Below are 24,545 nucleotides of genomic sequence, written 5' to 3'. Positions count from 1 at the left end.
GGTCAAAGGTACCAAATGTCCTTATTTATATGCAGTGGTTTGTAAAGGGCTTAAGTATAACAAATTACAAATGGGAATAGCTATTTCTTTATTGGGAATTTAGTATATAAAATTGATGCATCACTCTTGCAGTTGTTGCTCTGTTCCTTTGAGATGCTGTCGTTTCTAACCTATGCTTACATGTATAAGAGTTATTAAATAACACCATGCCAATTTCAGCAAACTGTAATTAGTTAAAAGGCCAAAAAGTGTGAGTAGTTTTCTGGTATACGGTTTTACAAAATGTTTCTTAATGCTTCATACACTTTGAGATTTTACTATAAGTAGCTTGTGTATTTTTAGTAAATGATGTTTTCAATTTTAGTTTGGCCCCATGCACGTCTGACCAGCATCAGGTGGCAAGCTGGCTGAAGAGGAACCCAAAGGTCCTCTTCAGTTTTGTGGTTCTGCGAGGAGTGGGAGGGCTTCTCCAGACTCCACAAATCCAGCCTGGCTGCTGCTGCTCAAGCTCTCCCCAACCCCATCCTAGGAACCTATCTCCAGCCTGGAGGCTGGTTGGACTGCCTGATATTACACATCCTGGAGCTGGCAGTCTGTTTGCTGCTGCAGCCCGCCAACCTGGTGCAAATGAAGTCTGGTCCTCAAATTGGGCCAGGCCTCTCAGCAGGAATACCGGGCGGTTGATTGGCAAGTCCCATCGGCAGCGGACTGCCTTTCGCTCTGGGGGACAGCGCACCATTTTTTGTTTAAACTGGTCTATCTCGTTTAAATCTCAGTGCTTCTAATTTAAGTTTACATTATCACTTTATTTAGTTATTAATTTAAATATTCGTTTCTAAAGCCTTTTGCAAAGCCAACAGAGAGCCCCCCTACAGGGGAACCTGGGGTAAGATACAAAAAGTGTTCCCTGATGTTTACCTTGCATGGATGTTTTCTTTCTGTGAATTTCCTCTAATTAATTTCAATCCAATATTTGTTCCTGACTTTTAGTCTTTGAGTTACTAATTGAGTCAATCATTGTTAATATAAATATTGTGTAATAGACTGTTTGATTTAATCTATATAATAAATTTTCAGAATTATGTTGACCCCAATTGAAGATTTTAAACTTTAAAAGAAACTGGTTGTGACAGGAAACATAAATTTTCTGAAAATTTACCTTTTGTAGCATGAAGTCTTTCAGATCACACTGTGCTTATGCAGATCAATGCAGTTAAGTATGGGAAGGTGATTGAGGCACACCTTGAATTCCTTTGTGATTACCTTTCTGATTGTCTTCTCCCTGTTTTGTCTTACAATCTGTTGAATGCATTTATTCATTTTTTCTTGCAAATTGATTTTAATTGAATTTGTGCACAATTACTTTTAGAGTTCTGAGGAAAGTTCCAGAATTTCCATTACCTTCTTCCGTCTCTTCCGTGTAATGCGATTGGTCAAACTACTGAGCCGTGGTGAGGGGATACGTACATTATTATGGACATTTATCAAGTCCTTCCAGGTATGTATCCAGTTTTATTCTTGTAATCAGGGAATCAGTTGATACTATTACATGTGTGTGTGTGTATATATATATATATATATATATAAAAATAAAGGTCTGATTAATACTAATGTCTGCATTAAGTCGAATTCATACTAATAATATCAAAGATGTACACCAGATTTTTTTTAATATGAGTGTCCGACCTATTTTCTAAATGTGAACCATTTGATTGAAAGTCCAAAGAGAAATCTGGCATTAAAGCCCAGCTCATAGATTAGATAGAGATATTCCTTTGAATACGACAGCATTGCTAACTTTTAAAATCACATATAATTTCCATTCTACGAATATTTGACCATAGAATCATAAGAATTCCAACACAGAAGGATGTCATTCTACTTCACACTTTTTGACAGTGCTAGGACTTTCACTGAAGTTATCTACCGTCATCCTATTTTCCTCACCAAGTTGCTAATTAGAATATGGCACAGCAGCAGAATCTACCTAAGGAAATAGGGCGGAAGGTGCCGGGGGCGGAGGGTGCTGGAATAATCACAACTGGCTCCATTATGCTGAACTGCAATTAGTTGGTTTGTCAGTCGCCATGTAGAAGTCCATGGTCCAGAACATCCTACATTCCTGCTTGTATAGGGAAATGTTGTGATAGACGGTGGGTACCTAAAAAGGAAGGAGGAGAACAAGGATATGTTGCATTCATTTGAGTTAATAGTCCAATATCAGGTAGATACATGAATAGATAAATATTTGGATGAATGGAAATTGGAAGGAGTGGAGGAATGGCAAAGCAGTTTGTGCTGAATTGAATACACTTGTACCGCTGGATATCTGAGGAATAATTTTGTGAGTTTGCACTCCAAGTGTAGAACTTTGCCCATTGGGAATGTATATTGCAAATTTGGGCATGCCTTCGATTATTTTCCATCCATTAACTGCTCTGTAAACAAATGATAGCCCAAAATATTAAAGACTAGTAAAAGTTCTGAGTAAACATTGACCGAATGCCTCATCATGACTTGTGTCACAGTAGCACTTTATCTTAGATTAATGACAAAATATAATAAAATGTCATTTTTAAAGAAGCAAAAGCAGGACTTAATAAATTAAAAGTATAGAAAATACTTGGTATTGATTTCTGGGGAACTTGTGTCAGAAAACTACTGACAAAAAGTGTGTGAAAAGGCCTTGTGTGATTCTTCCAACTTTTTCCACTTGTGAAAGTGTTTAAATGACTCTACCTACAGGAGAAGAACAATATTAGACATATGTTGGGTTTAATATGACAATGCAAATCCTCCACAGTCTTTTGTTGCATTGTCTTACTTTGGGGGTGGGGTGGTACAGATAGTTACAGCAAGACCAGGGTAATAAATAGCTCCCATACAGCTGCAGCTTTTTAAGTCCTGCTGTGAGAAATACTGGAGAGAAGGATAGTCCTTTTTGGAGCAAAAGTGCTTCTCTTCTGAAGAATGGCAGCAAAGCAGCCCAAATGAAGGTAGTAGAAAAAATGAGCAAATTGTTACCTGTGACCAGATCCTGGGAGCAGGTGAGGGAGAAATCTGCTAGACTCCAAAAGGTTGCCAAGGTATGTGTACTTGTGCTTTGCTTAATTTTACAATGGCACAAAGCTTTACTGTAGCTCTGTGGTCTGCTGTTACACAGATCACAAGATATACTGAGAGAGTACCCATCAGCAGAAATAGGTATAGATGAGGGAGTTGTCTCTCAGAGCAACTCCATGCTACCCAGCCTCCCGAGTCAAATGGCCCATGCAGAAAGTGGGCAGGTCCAAGCAGCCGCCACAGAAGCAGACAGTTTCATGGTCATATTATGACCCAGCAGAAGGATGTAGAGAGGTACCACCATCCCAGAAATAGTTCATGGACATCCAGCAAACATCGACGTAACTTCCATCTCCTGCAAGCAAGAACTAGATTAAGTAATACGATGCACTCTCCATACTTATTGTATACTCGATTTGTATTTTATGGAGGCATGTATCTTTTTGCTGCATTTCTTGTTTTCCACACTGGTATCAGCTCAAGAGGATAAGAACATAAGAAATAGGAACAGGAGTAGGCCATACAGCTGATCTGATCATGGACTCAGCTCCACTTACCTGGCCGCTCCCCACAACCCCTTATCCCCTTATCGTTTAAGAAACTGTCTATTTTTGTCTTAAATTTATTTAATGTTCCAGCTTCTACAGCTCTCTGAGGCAGCGAATTCCACAGATTTACAACCCTCTGAGAGAAGAAATTTCTCCTCATCTGTGTTTTAAATGGGCGGCCCCTTATTCTAAGATCATGCCCTCTAGTTCTAATCTCCCCTATCAGTAGAAACATCCTCTCTGCATCCACCTTGTCAAGCCCCCTCATCTTATAGTTTTGATAAGATCACCTCTCATTCTTCTGAATTCCAATGAGTAGAGGCCCAACCTACTCAACCTTTTCTCATAAATCAACCCCCTCATCCCCGGAATCAACCTAGTGAACCTTCTCTGAACTGCCTCCAAAGCAAGTATATCCGTTCATAAATATGGAAACCAGAACTGCACGCAGTATTCCAGGTGTGGCCTGACCAATACCTTATATAGCTGTAGCAAGACTTCCCTGCTTTTATACTCCATCCCCTTTGCAATAAAGGCCAAGATACCATTGGCCTTTCTGATCACTTGCTGTACCTGCATGTTATCCTTTTGTGTTTCATGCACAAGTACCCCCAGGTCCCGCTGTACTGCGGCACTTTGCAATCTTTCTCCATTTAAATAATAACTTACTCTTTGATTTTCTTCTGCTAAAGTGCATGACCTCACACTTTCCAACATTATACTCCATCTGCTGAATTGTTGCCCACTCATTTAGCCTGTCTATGTCCGTTTGCAGATTTTTTGTGTCCTCCTCACACATTTCTTTTCCTCCCATCTTTGTATCATCACCAAATTTGGCTCGTTACACTCAGTCCCTTCTTCCAAGTCGTTAATATAGATTGTAAATAGTTAGGGTCCCAGCACTGATCCCTGCAGCACCCCACTAGTTACTGGTTGCCAACCAGAGAATGAACCATTTATCCCCACCCTCTGTTCTCTGTTAGTTAGCCAATCCTCTATCCATGCCAATATATTACTCTCAACCCTGTGAACTTTTATCTTGTGCAGTAATCTTTTATGTGGCACCTTGTCAAGTGCCTTCTGGACGTCCAAATGCACCACATCCACTGGTTCCCCTTTATCCACCCTGTTCGTTACATCCTCAAAGCACTTCAGCAAATTTGTCAAACATGACTTCCCCTTCATAAATCCATGCTGACTCTGCCTGACCAAATTTTGCTTTTCCATATGTCCTGCTAGCCCCTCTTTAATAATGGACTCCAACATTTTCCCAACCACAGATGTTAGGCTAACTGGTCTATAGTTTCCTGCTTTTTGTCTGCCTCCTTTTTTAAATAGGGGCTTTACATTTGCAGTTTTCCAATCTGCTGGAACCTCCCCAGAATCCAGGGAATTTTAGTAAATTACAATCAATGCATCCACAATACCTGCCACTGCTTCTCTTAAGACCCTAGGATGCAAGCCAGCCTGCAGGCCAGGATCTCCCTGGTCACCCAGGATCCACCCATCTCGGGTAGAAATGCCATTAAGTAATGGTGGGACTGCTAACTGGCATAGAATAAGTGCACTGTGGGAACCACCTGCATGCTGTAATTCTGATGGTTATTTAAAATCTGAGTATTAATTGAATGGAGCCCCTTCCTATTCATAAATGTCCATGGATTTGGTGAAAGTTGTCTGCATGACCACATGGGGCTCTGCACTCTTGGGAACCTTGTGAAGTTTTGTAACTGCTTCAGCTTTCTGGTAAATTTTGAGACAATAGTTGACTATTTTTGTTTTCACCTCAATGTTCCCTACCTATTGTGGCACCAAAAAAAATAATCAGTAAAGAGAAAAATAACTGAAAATGGCATTGAAAAAAAATACAAAAAAGCTCCTTGTGTGGAGTTTACTTATCTGCCTCTGCCTACTCCAGATGGGTGAGCAAAATACACAGCTTGATCCTGTCTAAACCAACAGTACATCATGCTACATCATACTTACACGTATTTAAAATGAAGTTCACAGCATTTTGTGTGAGCATTTTAGGCCAGTTTAAAAGGCTGCCCTGTAAGATCATGCACTGTACTAATCGTGTGGCATCTGGTAAAAGCGACTCCCCAACCAATTTTCCAGGTCCATTCAATGCCAGCGGCCAGAACAATTCCTCCGTAATTGTAGAATTACAAAATAGTCAATTTTAATATATACTCATTTATTTCCACAAAACATTTGAAAGCTCTGGTTTTTTAATTGGATAGTCCAGCTACCAGAAATCTAGTAGAAATATTACCCATATTATGATAATTAACCATTAACAATTCAATATATATGTGAAAAGAACAAATTTCTTAAACATTGACTTAATTAGATGTGGGATTAAATAATCATCTATTGTACTTATTAACATTCAGGTAGTACTTAAAAGGCAATTAGTGAAAATAATAGAATACGTCCTGTGATTATTTTAACATAGCTGTAACTAATGCAACCTAAACTGGAAAATGTTCCTTCCTTCTCAGGCTCTTCCATATGTTGCTCTTCTGATAGCCATGCTGTTTTTCATCTATGCTGTAATTGGCATGCAGGTAATCCGTGTGATTTTGTTGGACACACTCCTGATGCAAATGCAAAATCTTTCTTGGAAAATGTTTTTATTCAATGTTTCATTGATAACTGTAATTCATTAGAAGTGAAATATAAATCTATTGGACATGATAACTACAACCTAATTGTTTAAAGTTTGTACTGTAAATAGATTATTCAGAGATTTATGCTCTCCAGATATTTAACTTAATTGCAATTTCACTAATCTGAAGATTAGTAAGTTTTATTTTATCAGGATTTTAATAAGAAATGGAAAAATATCAATAATAGTTCACAGTTCACTACACAGCAACAAAACTAACTATACTTAATATTGACCGAAGAATATTACTTTTTTTCAGATTTTTGGCAAAGTTGCCTTGCAAGACCACACACAGATAAACAGAAATAACAATTTTCAGACTTTTTTTCAGTCTGTTCTCCTTCTTTTCAGGTACAAAAATAATCCAGCAGTTTCATATTATTGCAATGTCACTGGTTATTGGTTTCATTCTGAAAAGTCATAGCCTTGTTACTCTGTTTGACATTTTTCAAGCACTTTATTGGAGCATGGAGCCTTTTATAGTTTGTATTGGTTACAAGTTCTAGCAATGTCCCAAGAGTATTACACAATTTCACATACAGATTTTAAACTATCCAGTAAAATAACTGAGGTAAAACTCCAGCTTGAAACCAATAAAATGAGTCACTGCTTTGCTCTGGTGTTGTTCCTGAGTGTTCAGTCTTCTCGTGCTAACTACAGGTGCAAGTATGCTATGGAATAATCATCAATTGTAAAGTATTATATTTTAAACTTATGGCATGAATGAATGCCAAATGCTACCCAACAACTTTGTTAAATCATGAATCTCAGATCCTTGACCTAATGGAGCACTGCAGAGAAGCAGCTTGCTCAGCTGTATTCAAAACTGCATCGCCACAACTAGATGCGGGGTAGTAGGATCTCAAGAATACAAAGAAGTAAGAAAAGATGCTAGATAAGCTAGTGTTATGCAGTTACATTAGCATTCAAAGAATGAAGACCAATCGGCTGATGGAAAGATATTGGCCCAGAATTTGCGGCCGGGATGATGGCGAACTGGCAGCATTCGCTGCCATTCCGTCTTTGAAACTGACCGCAATTTGACGGAAATCCTGAAGTTGCGGTCAGTCATTGACAACTTTGAAACAGGCTGCACTATGCTCCCCTCCCTTTTCCCACCCGCCCACAGAGCCAACAATCTGTGTAATCATACAAATCATTGAAACTGACGCAGTAAGTACGTTGTTAAATTCCCCACTAAAAGTTAGACCCAAGGGGATTTAGGTGTAACTTTTTTTTTTACTGTGTTATTACTACTAAACAGATGTTAAGGGCCTAGAAAACTCATTTGAATTTTGTGCAGTATGACATTTGTCCATTTAAAAAAAAAAATGTAAGAAACTTTTCATAATTTTTTAAAAATGTGAGAGCCCCAATCTTTCTTTTGCTGTCTATTAAGTATATTAAAAAGTTTGAATTTTAAGAGCTTACTCACTTTCTTGTTCATTGCCTGTGAGAATGTTGCCTTTTGATTGGCTGTTTAAACAGCCTTTTGACATCACAGCAGTTCGTACAAGGGGACTCCCACTCTAGTTTGTTGATTTGAATTGAAGGTTGGAAAACCTGAAGTTCTGGACACAGGATTGCGAGATCCTTATGCGAAGCGTACTTCGGGGTCAGCAGCGAATGCCTTTGCTTCGCTGCTGACTGCAAATTCCTGGCTGATATATTTATTGTTTTGTAACAACAACAACTTGTATTTATATAGCACCTTTAATGTAGTAAAACATCCCAAGGCACTTCACAGGAGCGATTATCAAACAAAATTTGACACTTAACCACATAAAGAGATACTAGGATTGGCTTGGTCAAATGATGGGCTTTAAGGAGCATCGTAAAGGAGAAAAGAGAGGCGGAGAGATTTAGGGAGGGAATTCCAGACCTTAGGATCTTGCCAGCTGAAGGCACGGTGGACAGTAAGTAAAGTAGCTTCTAGTATATGAGTAACACACCACGGTACAATTAAATTGATGAACGTAGGTTTTTGTCAAGATCCCTCCTCTGTTGTCACTAATTAAAGACTTCAGTGTTCAATTTACTAGGCTTAAATGTTCAAGTTACTAGGTAGTTGATGGTGGAGCGAAGAAAATCGGGGATGTGCAAGAGGCCAGAATTGGAAGAGCTCAGAGATCTCGGAGAGTTGTAGGATTAGAGGAGGTTACAGAGCTAGGGAGGGGCAAGGCCATGGAGGGATTTGAAAACAAGTGTGAGAATTTAAAAATCAAGGAGATTAAAACAACTAATCGGGACTCAATTGCCAAAATATTTGTGGATATTATAGATTGTCTTCCGGATTTTGTGAACTTTTGATAAATAAATTACAAACCTTGTTGTCTTGTTGAAGAAAAAAGAAATACGTTTGGATTAAATATTTACAGGGAACAGGTTTTAATTCTTGCAATTTTCAGTTCATCGTAACATATTGTACAGGTTGAACCTCCCTTATCCGGAACCACCCCTGGTCCAGCACCAATCCCGGTCACCGGGTGGCACATGCGCAGAACTCCGACATGAACAAATTGAAGTCCTTCCTCGCTGCCGACTCCCGCAATAGCTGGCCTGAACCCGCGATCCACCACCCCCCCATGATCTCGCTGCCACACTCCCAGCCCCGATATCCCCTTGCTTAGTAACTATACCATCCAATTTAACGTGACCACCCCTCGTCCGGAAAAAATCTTTATCCAGAACAGGGCAGGCCCCGAGGGTTCCGAATAAGGGAGGTTCAACTTGTGTGTGTATATATTACTTCCCAATATAACTGCAGTTTGAAGTTTCTTTAATATTAATTGTCCAAATCAATTAAGTAGGTCAAATCCCAGCATGTCATTGGGACACAAATAGCCTATTAATATAAATTACTCCTACTTTGCATATTGCTTAACCATATTGTTGCAGATGGAAAAAGAGACCTTCACACAGGTTTTTGAGAATGAGTCTTTTTTTGTTACGGCAAAATCCACATATAACAAGTTTGTAGTACAAGTTGCAAAAAATACATTTGAGAAGTGAGTTCAATGTTGTACTTGACTGACTTGATGTAAATATTACAAAGCATTTAATTAAAGTATTTAATTAATTAATTACTCAAATATCTACTACTATGTGAGTAACACACCGCAGTATAATTGAATTAACAAACAGGTTTTATTTAATTAAAGTGTTAATTAAAGTCGTCCCAAACTCCAAAAGGTATTTTCACCATGGTAAAACCTTACAAGGCACATTGCCATTTTTAGATGGAAAGTAAGCCCTTTCCCCACTGGTGCTTGTAATAAAATAATGCTAGAATGGTTCGGAGTAACATAAATCACAATATCATATTATTTGATTGCAGCTTTTGTGTGCAGTGTGACATAAAATGTATAAAATAATGGTTTGGACTGTAAATAAAATATCTACTAGTATGTGAGTAACACACCGCAGTGTAATTGAATTAACAAACAGGTTTTATTCAGGATCCCTTGTCTGCTGCCATTAATTAATCCTTATGTCTACACATTAAAAGATTCAAAGGCTTAAATGTTAAATTTACCAAGCAATTGATACCGTTTAGATTTCAGATTTCCAGCATCCACAATATTTTGTCTTTTAAAATAAAAAAATTCATATTAGTAATTCCATTAATAGTATGTTAGTCTCTTTATTCATAATCTGAAACTTTTAAATCATCACTTACTTATGTCTGCACTCCAGTTTCAATATTACTTGCTGAATTTGTGAGATAGGATAGAACAGCTAAGCTCAGGCACAGTGTAGCAGCAGTTTAATAAGTTGTTTTCAAATGTAAATGTGAGATCTAATTAGTAACAAGTTAAAGCTGCCAATATGATACTGGCAGAGGACAAGAGTAATTTTATCTGTTTTCAAAGAAGTTGAATGAATATAGTTAAATTAAGGCTACGTGGAATACTATTGACTTCCAGATCAAAGACTGAGACTGGGATTTTGCTCACCTCAGTGGGTCCAGAGTGGGTGATGTCAGTGGCATGTCCTGCCCTGCTGCTGGCTCCAGCCTGCTGTCCAAAATGATTTTCCCTTGATGGGACTTGTTAAGCCCATCAGCGCGTTTGCCGGTCTAATTGGAGGAAGCAGATCTGGTGACATCATTTCATGACGCGTCATCAGCCGGTTTCCTTAAAAGGACCATGGCCAACGTTATTTTGACATTTGTGCTGTCAGTGTTCTACAGCATTCAAGTGCTGCAAACACTGACAATCACTGCACAGAGATGCAGGGCTGCACCCAGGTTGTCCCATGACGCATATGGTGGGAGTCAGAGCATGCAGGGTTGTCCTCTTCCCTTCCGATGGGCCTGGTTGAACATTGCACAGGTGGGCACAAGTAGGGATGTCGTTAGGAGGACCTGGGTGCAGTGCTGCAAATCTTTCAATGATCTCATTAGATCACGAAACATTAGTACAAAGACACACTCATCTTCATCCTGCTGTGCCTCTCATCACATCCCCATCGCTCTGCTTTCCCTATCCTGCACATCTTTACTCACAGCAACTTACCTTGCAGTTCTACCCATCCCTCTCACTCTACCTACATTATCACATCCCTATCTCATTTGCTACCCCTTACACTCACCCTCATCCTTGTGCAAACATACCAACTAATAACACACAAGGATAGCCATCTGGGTATTTTATCCAATGTTCATGTAAAATTTCTGTTAATGTGCTGTCAAACATGGAAACCTATATTTTCAACACTTTGCACTCTTGGACAGATTTGTGTGCACCTTTGGAAGTAGCGTAGTGAGTTGTAGTGAATGATGAGACATAACTGTACCCCAGCAATGCTGATGAGTGTGAAAGGAATAGTTGGGCATTGTCGGGATGCTTTATGGTGTTGGTGTGGGGTGGTGCCAACCTGGCACATCATGTGACAGCCAGGGAGTACGGCGTCAAGTGAAGTAAATCTGGCCATCTCTGGCCTCCCGTGCAGCAATGTGCTCGGGTGCTGATGTCCTCTGTCCTCTGTCCTGTGCAGCATCAGGTGATTGCGGAGAAGGTTGGTGTTGGTGCTGCTAGTGTTGGGACTGATTGTGGTCAGATTCTGAGGACCAAGGTGAGACAGTATAAAGGGACTCCATGTTGATGGACTAGATGGCAGGTAAAGTACAGATGACAGAAGCATTCTGTCATGGTGAGAGAGTTCTTCCAAAGAGGTGATACTGGATGGAGAGTAGAAAGTGGAAAGCTTGCAGAATCTGTGCTGGAAATGGACTGAGAAACAGCTTGTGGCTGAGGAAAGTGAAGACCTGTCAAGTGGGAGCTTTTACTGTACATTTGAAGCTGTCAAGGTATCAGTTGGAGCAATGGCCACTGAAATCCCTCCTCAGGTTGATAGCCATGGTCCCTGAACAGCATGGTTCCCATGGCCATGAAGGTAAAGTGAAAAGTTAAGTTTTTTAAAAAGTCTGTTAATGATCTGTCAACAAGGCAATAATGAGCTTAATTGGGTCGCCCACCGCTGCTTGTCGGGTCTGCTCAGCGCTGACAGACCTGACATTGGGAAAGGTGCGTGGCGGCGAGTTGATAGCGGGGTCCCAACCCACTGTCAAAAATAACCACTTTCCCACCCGAACCACCACCGATCGTGCCCACTGATACCCTAGAAAATGTCCCCCTATGGGTCTCCTTGCTGACCACTCGCTCCATGTTGGACAGAATGGTCTCTATGGTCTCCGCGAAGCCTGATACAGGTTGGAGCTAGACTCCTCCATAATCTGAGCCATTGTTTGCAAGCTCGCCGGCAGGCTTCTCAGTGCACTTAGCATTTCCTGGTATATGCCCATCAGCCTTCTTCGGCAGTCTGGGCTCTCAAAGTTTGCATCTGAGTCCTCTTCAATAGAGCTAGTATGTGATCTCGCTCTTGGGCAAGCTGGCACCTGTGGCGTTGTATCATCCCGACCTATCTCCTGCACACCTGTGGCCGGTAATTTTTAAGGTCACATAATGAGTCTGCAATTACTCGTTAAAGCGCTGTTCCCCCTTGAATGTGGTAACTAACATACAAAAACGATGGACAGAAAAACACCAGCTGGTCCATCGAGTCTATCTAATTCTAATGTTGTAACTAAGCAAATTGACCCTTAATTCTTCCTGCCTACCAGCAGCCATATAGGCCAATTCAGTGGGAAAAAGTTTGAATAAATTTCTCTCCAACCCCAAAAGGCAATCAACAACAAGTTAATTAATAAGAACCAAGGCGACTGCCTCTCATGGTCTCCCTGGCACACTAGAGGTGATTCTGCCATCCTGTACTCCCATAGGAAAAGGGTAGCCCCAGCAACTGCAGTTCATAGTGGTCACCAAGGAGACACTTCGTCTTCAATCTGGAAGTCAATAATATTCTAGTAGTATAGCATTGTAACCCTGATTCTCGTAGCCTGCGAGTGCGGCTTCCCACTGGGGGCATTGGGATCAGAGCATCATTCTTACTGAGTCGGGAAGTAGTGACACACTACATTGATAAGCGCACATTCCCAGTTTGTTTTGTGCTGGCTGAAGTCCTCCATCAGAAGATCACAAAATAATTACAGATAAGAAAGGCTGTTAAGCCCATCTGACTTTATCCAACCAGACTGTCCCTAAAGTCCTCTCATTGCAGCATTCAGTTGCTTCTTAAATGATTCCAGGGTTTTTGTCTCCACAACTGTATCCAGTTGTCCTAAATGTCTCTTTTGCTAGTTTGAACCTATGGCCCTTGTCCTACTCTCACAGTAATTTTCTATACTGTTTTCAATCTTTATAAGATCACCTCTCAGACTTCTGAGCCCATGGAAGACTCATCAGCAGGCTGTGTCACTACTTCAAGTATGCATCCTGACTTCCAAATGTGAAAGTATCTCTCAGGACTGGCTGTATAGGTCACATGAGTTGTCAGTAGGAACAGGATGCAGTCACGAAGGTGGACTCTAGCCACACATTTGTGCTAGGTTCTAAATCTGAGTGCCCACTGATCAACAGATGACAGATAAATCAGATGCAGACCATGAGAGATAGCTCTACAAAGTTCTCATAAGCCAGATGCCATAATTCGCTTTGAATGATCTCCCAAGGGCTGAAGGTCAAAGGATCTGCAATGAATGCACTCTCTTGTCTGGAAACCTCTCTGTTGAGGAGTGAGAACAGATGTAGATGTTCCTGGTGCCACCTCTCTCACTATGTAGCACCCGATTGTATCAAATTCTTCTCTGATACTGGCATAGAGGGTGGCATTGGACTTTAATGTGATCCCTGCTATCCTTAGTGCTTCCATGTGAGTGTGACTTGCATGCAGCATCCTTCGTACACCTGATACAAGAGTCTGCCAGCTCTACCCAGGGGCTACCTTCTGTGGAGCTTCTTCTCCCATTGTCTGATTTCACTCTCGCCTCTGATGTTTTTGGCACTCTTTCATTTATATCTAGCCCAGTGAAAAGCCATCAATGGAACTATCTAGTTCTTCTCTCCACCCACCAACCCCCTGCCGCCGGCTGGATTATTCTGAGTCTGGTGAGTGAGAGAAAAAGGATTAATGATGGTGTGGGTGAGAATGTGGCGCATAAGGTAGAGGTGAAAGAGAGCTGGCCTCTATCCTCCTTCTCTTGCACAGTGGAATCTTGCTTTAGTTTATCTAGAGGAATAGAAAATGAAGAGATCTTATATTATGTGGCTACAGCTACAATGAGGGGCTTCTCTGTCGCTTTTCAAGGTGCTCAATTCTGTTGCTTGATGCTCTCAAATCATTATACAGGCAAGTTGCAAATGGTCCACAAACCTGTAACTGCCACTGGTCCTTCTATTTCTCTGTCCCCAACAAGTTGGCTGCATAGCTCCCAGGATCTCCAGTACGTCCTCCTTGTAGAGTCAGAGGTGTTGGAGAGCTACAAACTGAGCCACTTTTTCCAGCAAGAGAAAAAAAAGACACATATAACAATTCAACAGCAAAGAAAAGCTGTTGTCAATTATGGAGGCTTGCTCATGCACGGCACTCTGTTGGGGATGGAGAACTTGTAGGTTGCAGGTGTAATAGTAATGGAAACAGTGATCGGTAATTCAGCTAACATTCACATCTTAAGGAAAAAAATGGGTTGAGGAACAGTCAACAAATAGGGGTTTTATCCTTGGATCTAACCACATTTATGAGTAATCTTCCAATAATTATTAGTGTAGTCAGATATTGCTGAGAATATGATAAAGAAGTAAATGAATCATTTACAAATAGGATCCATCAACATAGCAGAACACAAAAGCAAAATACTGTGGATGCTGGAATCTGAAATAAAAGCAGAAAATGCTGGAAATCTCAGCAAGTCAAGCAGCATCTATGAAGAGAAACAGAGTTAACGTTTCAGGTCAATGATCCTTCATCAGAACATAGCAGAACAGCTTGCTAGATATTGCAAGCCTACCTTTCAGTCTATGACGATCTTCATCAATTTCCCTGTTTGGTTTGCATTGGTTTTGTTAATGATCATTTTGATTGATGAAAAATAAATCTAACAGTGTTGAATATTCTTGCTTCACATAGATTTCTACAATCCAACACAAGCTCGAGGTTATATTTTTTAGAATATCTGTGGTACTAGGATCCCCAACAGCTATTAGGGGTTTTATCCTTGGATCTAACCACATTTATGAGTAATCTTCCAATAATTGTTAGTGTAGTCAGATATTGCTAAGAATATGATAAAGAAGTAAATGAATACTAACCTACTTCTGGAATCATACTGACATGGAATATATATCTCAATAAGTTTTGTTCTGCTCAGTTTATCCCAAACTGCACATTTCAATATTGTTCGGATTACCAATCCAGACCAGAATCAATCAAGTGTAAAACTGAAAGAAAGAAAGACTTACATTTATATAGTGCCTTTCACGACCACTGAACGTCTCAAAGCGCTTTACAGCCAATGAAGTACTTTTGGAGTGTAGTCACTGTTGTAATGTGTAAAGTGTAAAATGTTAAAATCAAGAAAAAAAAAATCGCAGAAACCATATCACAAAATCTGGACTTTGAGTTCAAGCTATGGATAAGTTCCTCTGTTTCAGCGATTTCAATGGGATGAAAATTGGGTGGGTTCTACAACAGGTAGGTGATCCACTCTGTCAGATGACCTACCAGGCAGTAGAAGGTGAAAATTACCCGCAATACATCTATTACGTCAATTACATTAACAGGTAACATTAATATTAAATTAGCATCAATAGTTGTTCTGCTGACTTAATACTGTTTCAACAGGTGTGCCACTGGAGAAGCCTGGCAAGAAATCATGTTGGCCTGCATGCCTGGAAGACGCTGTGACCCGGAGTCAGAGTATGGTCCAGGAGAAGAATTTACATGTGGCAGCAACTTTGCTATTGTATATTTCATCACTTTTTACATGTTATGCGCCTTTCTGGTATGTGGTATTCATATTCATGCTGGCTTGAACTTTGTTATAATAGAAACTTTACTTGAAATTACTTGTAACTGAATGAAAAGTTAACATTCATGCACGCAGCAAATTTATGCTTCCCAAAGTTCGCAAACAGCCCAGCCAGCAAATTAGGACAGCAAGTAACAACCATACAGACCAGAAAGATACCGGGTTCAACCTTTGGTCTATACTGAAGTAATTAATCTTATCTAGGGTGGTGGTAGGGGCAACATCATTTTACCTCAGTGCCAGTAGGTTAGGAGGGGAAAATCAGCCAAAGCTTCAAACACTATGACACATCAGGCAGGGGAAGAGTTACCTGGACACTGTGTTCCAGGAGACAGTCACACCCCTTAGGCTAAATAATTCAAATTTAGTCCGTGGTCAGGCACAGAAGGATGTGACTACAAGTGAGGCAGGTATGGGGATCCAAAAGTTAGCAATTGAGGAGCCTCAGCCCTTACTCTTATCCAACAGGTAAGAGGCTCTTACTCCCTGTGTGGACAGGAACAGGGATTGCAGGGAGGATGAGTAAACTGACCGACCACAGCACCATGGTACAGGGGGCTATTCAAGAGGGGGGAATAAAAAGAAATGTTGTAGTGGTAGGGGACAGTATAGTTAGGAGGATAGATATTGTTCTCTGCAGCCGAGAGCGTGTGTCCCAAAGGCTGTGTTGCCTGACTGGTGCCAGGGATAAGGACATATCGTCTGGGCTGGAGAGGAACTTGGAGTTGCAAGATCCAGTTGTTGTGATCCACGTAGGTACCAATGACAAAAGTAGAACAAAGAAAGAGGTTCTGATGAGGGAGTATGAGCAGCTAGGGGCTAAATTAAAAAGCAGAACCACAAAGGTAATAATCTCTGGATTACTCCCTACCTGAGCCACAAGCAAATGAGTAAATAAGATCAGAGAGATGAACACATAGCTCGAAGACTGGTGTGGAAGAAATGCGTTTCGATTCCTGGCACACTGGCACCAGTAATGGGGTAAGAGGGAGCTGTTCCGTTGGGACGGGCTTCACTTGAACTGTGCTGGGACGAGTGTCCTAGCGAATCGAATAACTAGGGCTGTAAAGAGGGCTTTAAACTAAATGGGGGATGGGGGGCAGGTTGTGGAGAGTGCAGGTGAGCGTAAATTTTAAAAGTCAAAGAGCAAGGAAAAGGCAATAGAGCAGGGTAGCATTGTGGGAAATGGTAACCAGAGTATGACAGGAAGGGACAGAATGTATAAAAATAAGAGTGCATCAGAAAGTGGGGTCAAAGCAGGGAAAAATGGTAAAAAGACAAAATTAAAAGCTCTATCTGAATGCACGCAGCATTCGTAACAAGATAGATGAGTTGACGGCACAAATAGATATGAATGGGTATGATCTGATGGCCATTACAAAGACGTGGTTGCAAGGTGACCAAGGCTGGGAACTGAATATTTAGGGGTATTTGACAATTCGGAAGGATGGACAGAAAGGAAAAGGAGGTGGGGTAGCCCTGTTAATAAAGGATGAGATCAGAGCAGTAGCAAGAAATTATATTGGCTCAGAAAATCAAGATGTAGAATCAGTTTGGGTGGAGATAAGAAATAATAAGGGGAAAAAGCCACTGGTGGATGTAGTCTATAGGCCCCCTAACGGTAGCTACACTGTTGGACAGAATATAAATCAAGAAATAATGGAGGCTTGTAAGAAAGGTACGGCAATAATCATGGGCAATTTTAATCTTCATATTGATTGGACAAATCAAATTGGCCAAGGTAGCCTTAAGGAAGAGTTCATAGAGTGTATCCATGATGGTTTCCTTGAACAGTTATGGAACCAACCAGGGAGCAGGCTATCTTAGATCTGGTACTGTGTAATGAGACAAGATTAATAAATGATCTCATTGTCAAGGATCCTCTAGAAAAGAGTGATCATAGCATGGTTGAATTTCAAATTCAGTTCGAGAGTGAAAAAGTTTGGTCTCAAACCAGTGTCCTGATCTTAAATAAAGGCGATTACAAAGATATGAAGGCAGAGTTGGCTAAAGCGGACTGGGAAAATAGATTAAAGTGTAAGACTGTTGATGAGATGCAGCAGACATTTACGGAGATATTTCATAACTCTCAACAAAAATATATTCCAATGAGAAGGAAAGACTTTGAGAAGGGAGAACCATCCGTGGCTAACTGAGGAAGTAAAGGATGGCATCAAATTGGAAACAATGGCATGCAATGTAGCTAAAATTAGTGGGAGGCCAGAGGATTAGGACAGTTTTTAAAACCCGCAAAGGACGACTAAAAAAAAAATAGAGAGGATGGATTATGAGAGTAAACTAACAAGAAATATAAAAATAGATAGTAAGAGCTTCTACAGGTATATAAAAAGGAAGAGGGTAGCTAAAGTAAATGTTGGTGCCTTAGAGGATGAGACTAGGGAATTAATAATGGGAAACAAGGAAATGGAAGAGACTTTGAACAAATATTTTGTGTCCATCTTCACGGTACAAGACACTAAAAACATCCCAATAGTGGATAATCAAAGGGCTATAGATAGGGAGGAATTTAAAACAATCACTATCACTAAAGAAAAAGCACTCGGTAAAATAATGGGACTAAAGATGGACAAGTCCCCTGGACCTGATGGCCTGCATCCTAGGGTCTTAAAAGAAGTGGCTGCAGAGATAGTGGATGCATTAGTTGCAATCTACCAAAATTCTCAGGAGTCTTGAGAGGTCCCAGCAGATTGGAAACCTGCAAATGTAACGCCCCTATTTTAAAAAAAGGAGGGAGACAGAAAGCAAAAAACTATAGACCAGTTAACCTAACATCTGTCGTTGGGGAAATTGCTGGAGTCCATTATTAAGGAAGCAGTAGCAGGACATTTGGAAAATCATAATGGAGTCAAGCAGAGTTAGCCTAGTTTTATGAAAGGGAAATCATGTTCGACAAATTTGCTGGAGTTTTTTGAGGATGTAATGAGCAGGCTGGATAAGGGGGAACCAGTGGATGTGGTGTATTTGGATTTCCAGAAGGCATTTGATAAGGTGCCACATAAAAGATTACTGCACAAGGTAAGAGCTCACAGGGTTGGGGGTAATATATTAGTATGGATAGAAAATTGGCTAACTAACAGAAAACAGAGAGTTGGGATAAATGGGGCATTTTCCAGCTGGCAAACGGTAACTAGTGGGATGCCACAAGGATCGGTGCTGGGGCTGCAACTATTTACAATCTATATTAATGACTTGGATGAAGGGACCAAGTCTAATGTAGCCAAGTTTGCTGATGATACAAATATGGGTGGGAAAGCAAGTTGTGAGGAGGACACAAAGAATCTGCAAAGGGATATAGACAGGCTAAGTGAGTGGGCAAACATTTGTCAGATGGAGTATAATGTGGGAAAGTGTGAGCTTATCCACTTTGGCAGGAAAAATAAAAAAGCAAATTATTATTTAAATGGAGAGAGATTACAAAATGCTGCAGTACAAAGGGACCTGGGGATCCTTGTGCATGGAACACAAAAATGTTAGTATACAGGTACAGCAAGTGATCAGGAAGGCAAATGGAATGTTGGTCTTTATTGAAAGCAAACCCCAACACCAGCAGTACCAGGCACACCAGCAGCACCGACCATCTCCACAATCAACTGATGCTGCACAGGACAGAGGGCATCAGCACCCGACCACATTGCTGCCCGGGAGGCCAAGGATAGCCTCACCATGGCCAGATTTACTTCACTTGACGCTGTACAACTTGGCTGCCACATTATGTGCCAGGTTGGCACCACCCCACACCAACACCACAAAGCATCCCTACAATGATTAAGTCATTCCTTTCACACACATCACCATTGCAGGAGTGGGGTGTACCATTATGTCTCACCATTCACTGCAACTCACTAAGCCACTTCAAATGGTGCACACTAATCTGTCCAAGAACTCAAAGTGTTCAAAATGAAGGCTTCAATGTTTGACACCACATTAACAGAAACTTTACATGAACACTGCATAAAACACCTAATTGGATATCCTTGTGTGTTATTAGTTGGTATGATTGCACTGGGTTGAGGGTAAGTGAGGGGTGGCTACTGAGATGGGGATGTGATAATGTAGATAGAGAGGGATGGGTGGAGGTTCAAGGTAAGTTGGTGTGAGTAAGGATGTGCAGGAGGAGTGTAGAGAAGGCAGAATGATGGGGACGTGATGAGTGGCACAGCAGGATGAAGTTGAGTGTGGCTTTGTACTAACGTTTCGTGATCTACTGAGATCACTGAAAGATTTGCGCCACTACAGCCTGGTCCTCCTGACGACATCCCTGCTTGTGTCCTCCTGTGCAATGTGCCACAGGCTGCGTTGGTCTCCTAGGGAGGTCTCTTCTGCCTATTTGAAGGGAAGAGAACCTCCCTGCATGGTGTGACTCCATTCATATGCATATGGAGGGAGTCATGGGAGAGCCTGGGTGCCAATGACATCATCAGACCCGCTTCCTACAATTGGCCAGGAAATACACTGGGCTAATCAGGGGAAAATCATTCTGGACAATGGGTTGCAGCCGGCATCAAGGCCAGGACCCGTCACCGACCCGTCAATGTTGGTAAAATCCAGCCCACAGAGTACAAAAGCAAGGAAGTTATGATGAACCTTTATAAAACACTGGTTCGGCCACAACTGGAGCATTGTGTCCAATTCTGGGCACTGCATTTTAAAAAGGATGTGAAGGCTTTAGAGAGGGTGCAGAAAAGATTTACAAGAATGGTTCCAGGGATGAGGCACTTCAGTTACGTGGATAGACTGGAGAAACTGGGGTTGTTCTTCTTAGAGCAGAGAAGATTGAGAGGAGATTTGATAGATGTGTTCAAAATCATGAGGGGTCTAGACAGAGTAGACAGAGAGAAACTGTTCCCATTGACGGAAGAGTCAAAAATCCGAGGAAACAGATTTAGGTGATTGGCAGAAGGTCCAAAGATGACATGAGGGGAAACATTTTTACTCAGCGAGTGGTTATAATCTGGAATGCACGGCCTGAAAGTGTGGTGATTCAATCGTGGCTTTCAAAAGGGAATTAGATAAGTACCTGGAAAAAAAAAATTGCACGGCTAGGGAGAAAAGGCGAAGGATTGGGACTAGCTGAAGTGCTCTTGCAGAGAGCCGGCACTGGTTTGACGGGTCGAATGGCCTCCTTCTGTGCTGTAATAATTCTATGGTCAGATAAATGTTTCTTTTAAAACTTACCTTTTTGGTGGCAGCCGACAACGGTCACATTGATTAGGTTGCATGGAGATCTGGGGTTAGAAATTACGAAGCACCCTGTTTAGTGTGCTAACTTTTGCGAAAGCGCATAAGTATCACTGAGCGCTATCCAATTCTAGCAGACGCGAACCTCCAGTTTAGCACTCCAGGAGGTAAGTGGGGTGCTAAATCAAGCGCTACCACTTCTCTTGGAGTGCTAAATGGAGCAAGAGGGGCAGTAGCGGCGGAACGCTGCACAATGTCCCGTGCAGCGCTGCCGGAATAACAGGCTCCTTCTCTCCCTTAAAGGGAAGGACCATTGCTGATGTGCTTTGAAGGTAAACCTGACAATGATGGGCGACGGGACCTGCAATCCACGAAGAGCAGCCCCAAGCTCTGTAAGAGAGTGCAGGGCTGCTTAAGCACTATGGGAAATATTCAAGAAACAGCACAGAGGGCTCAGATTAAAATTTTGGCCTACCTAGCCACCACTGCCTTTAAGTACCGCTCCCCAAGCGGCTGGCGGAGCTCGTAGCGCCTTCTGCAGCTGCCATTGTTGATGCCCGGCGATGTTGCAGGGGGCAAAAGGGAACTTAGGATCCAGGGCAGTAACGGGGCGATGCAAACCGCAAGACACCGTGATCTCTGGGGCACAGGAGATTGTGGCGTTAAGGTTTAATGCCAGCATTAACCTACAAGGGAAGTTCACGGGCGTCGTTACTTTCACCCCGCCTGGCCGGAAAGCCATTCGCGCCCGGTTATCACCCCTGGCATGTGTTAATGGGAGGCGCAAAGGAGGCCAATTTCACCCCCCTGGTTTTCCTGGCTGCAATCAGGACAACCCAATCTTGCACAGGGGACTTCAAACAGTTAGCCCTTATTGGCATATGCTAAGGGTCTAATTTTGCCTGATTCAGGTGCACTTCTGGCTCCTAATGAGCATGTAATTCCTGTCCGCCATATCGGTGGCTTAAGTTTCCGTTTAGTCTCTGAAAAATGATCATGACACTATTGAATTTCTAGCCCAATGGTTTATTTTCTCTTTTATTTTCTATATATTTCAAAACGCCTTTATTGCTACCTATGATAGTTTCTTACGCTTGTTTTTTCTTTCCTTTTGCTTCTCTAATTATTTTTAAGCTGCATTTGCTGGTTTTCCTTACCAAATTCTTTGTATTTTTAAGTGCCTTGTGCTTGTCCTTTATATTAGTTTTTATATCCGTACTTAACCACATCAGTATCTATTACTCTTTTAGTATTCGGCTTCACAAGGATGAGTTTATATTAAAACCTTTACAGTTATTTCCAGAATATTTCTACTTTTCCACCGAAACTAAAAACTGTAGTCCTCTTGGTCCATTCTGAGTGTAACACTTTAGGGAGTGCCTTAGAAGGACCACAAATCCGGCCAGAATCTAGATACATCAGGTTCCAGATTTACATTCAGGATTCCACAGGGCCCTGTAAGAGATCGAGACAGAGTCTTCACCCACCCCATACAAAATCAGTAATGCAGGAGGTGACAGGGTTGGGGCAGAGACTCCCAACACTGAAAGGCCCAATAGATCATCGGTGCTGGTACAGGCTGCTGAATGGCAGATGTTGGCTTCACCTGGAGATCCAGGACTGGGTCATAGGCTGGATCCCTGTAAAGAAGTATCATCATGGTGGCCCCAGAAGAAGAATGCCTCAAGGCACATCAAGGGGACCATGAAGATACAGGAGAATACTAAAGAGGCTGCAGAGCAGCACCTGGTGCTAGCTGCAAGATGCATTTGGCAAGCTGTAATACAGGACACTTGCTCTTTGTTTGTGAATCTGACCACTGTGTTAACCATTTTATCTACATCCTCCCATACTCTTCCGAGCTACACCTTCACCTTCAGTGCCCTAAATCTTCCAGGCAACTCATGCCATCTGATGAAACATCCTTTCAAACCTTTGCAAGAACACCTTCTGCTCACAGCTTCAATGCATCCAAGTTTTTAATGCCAGTGTATGCCTGTGTCAGAATGCTTATTATTGGCTCTCTTGGTGATGCTGTGTGATGAATATGCACTTAACCCTAGCCTTGTGCTTCTTCTAAATGCAACATCAGTGGCAAGAGTATGAGGCGGCTGACGATTTCTGAACAGGTTTGCTCAATTCGCATCTACTTATTGGCCAAAACTGATCTGAAAACCTATGCTATATCTACCAGAACCATAAAAGCGTTATAAGAGACTGTACTTGTGAGTGCCCCGGAAATAGCTATTTTTGCAACCAGAAAAAAAACTCCCCAGAGTTTGTTAATACTGTACATTTGTACATAACATTAACACAGAAGTCAGCTGTTTACTGAAACAAATATTCCCAAATGGATAAATAAATCTTTCCATCTTTATATCACAGATTATAAACTTATTTGTGGCTGTCATCATGGACAACTTTGATTATTTGACACGTGATTGGTCCATTCTGGGTCCTCATCATTTGGAAGAATTTAAAAGAATATGGTCTGAGTATGATCCAGAAGCAAAGTAAGTAAATCTGTCAATTCTGTCACGCACGCAATCAGCTTTACATATTATGTACGTTATTACTCGCTTTGCTACATTTTTCTGTGGAACAAAATAATATAGGAGTAATTTAATAGATTTGTGTTCCCTACATAGCACATTACATGATGTAATCGGTGTGCACGGCAACCCCTTTTCGCCCCATGGTAGCCTTGTGGGACGCTGACCAGGCCGCACTCCGCTCATGGGACGAATTTTAATGGGGACATGCGTGCCATTTTTTTTCCCCGACTTACTGGTTGAGCCTTTTTCTACCAATTTCATGTGGCCACGGTACCCCACATCCCCTGTGGCCTAGTGAAGGTCCATCAAGAGCCATCCAGAGTTTTAACGGAAGGTGTCAGCGTTGCGCAGAGATGCAGCGTAGTGCCCGCGAGCCCACCTCATTGGAGGAAGTGGAGCACCTGACATTGGGCTCCACTTGCCCCCTGGCGGTGACCCCAATTTAGGTCGTGGGGCGCAGGTTACTGCCCCCAAATGGGGCGCTCTGGAATTTCGCGGCCTAAGACTTCACTTTATAATGCACGGTCGTGTATTGGTTATGTTACTGAAAAAATAATCCAGTGAAAGTGAGATCAAATCGACCCATGGCGATTTCAGAATTTGCATTAAATTTTTAAAATCTGGAAATAAAAAGCTGGCATCAAAATAAGCTTCCTTGAATGTTGTATTGTTATAAAAAGCCAACTGGTTCACTAAGAGAAGGAAACTTGGTGTCCTTCCTCAGTCTGCTCTATATGTGGCTCTACAGTGGCATAGAAAGTCACTCAGTTGTATCAAACCACTACAAATGCCTGCAATAGTGCAAGAAGAGGGCCCATCAGCACCTTCTCAAGGCAACTAGGGGTGGTTAATGAATGCCAGTCTTGCCAGCGACGCCTATATCCAAAGGATGATTTTTTTTTTTAACTTACGCGATAAATGATGAAGAAAAAGTAAAACATGGATCAAAGTACTCACATATTAAGCTGTGATATATTTACTTGACTTCTAGTTCATGGCACTTCATTTCCAAATACTTGGTAATTGTGCCAGGCTACTGTTTTGGTTATAAAATGAGCTGAACAACTTATTGTAAGCTTAAT

General features: G+C 41.5%; 1 protein-coding gene across 1 annotated transcript in view; it reads left to right on the top strand.

Annotated features, from left to right (window-relative positions):
• The window catches only part of cacna1db (calcium channel, voltage-dependent, L type, alpha 1D subunit, b), a 760,213-nt gene that overhangs the window by 600,974 nt on the left and 134,694 nt on the right, over positions 1 to 24,545 (top strand). The window contains exons 31-35 of the mRNA XM_070894765.1: positions 1,370 to 1,498; positions 6,116 to 6,181; positions 6,542 to 6,633; positions 15,523 to 15,682; positions 23,294 to 23,421. Coding sequence (XP_070750866.1) covers positions 1,370 to 1,498; positions 6,116 to 6,181; positions 6,542 to 6,633; positions 15,523 to 15,682; positions 23,294 to 23,421 — 575 coding nt within the window. The remainder of the gene's footprint in view (positions 1 to 1,369; positions 1,499 to 6,115; positions 6,182 to 6,541; positions 6,634 to 15,522; positions 15,683 to 23,293; positions 23,422 to 24,545) is intronic.

The sequence above is a fragment of the Pristiophorus japonicus genome, chromosome 12, assembly GCF_044704955.1.
Source record: "Pristiophorus japonicus isolate sPriJap1 chromosome 12, sPriJap1.hap1, whole genome shotgun sequence".
NCBI classification, from domain to species: domain Eukaryota; kingdom Metazoa; phylum Chordata; class Chondrichthyes; family Pristiophoridae; genus Pristiophorus; species Pristiophorus japonicus.
Note: the sequence above shows the minus strand (reverse complement) of the source record. Positions and strands in the feature narration are given on the sequence as shown.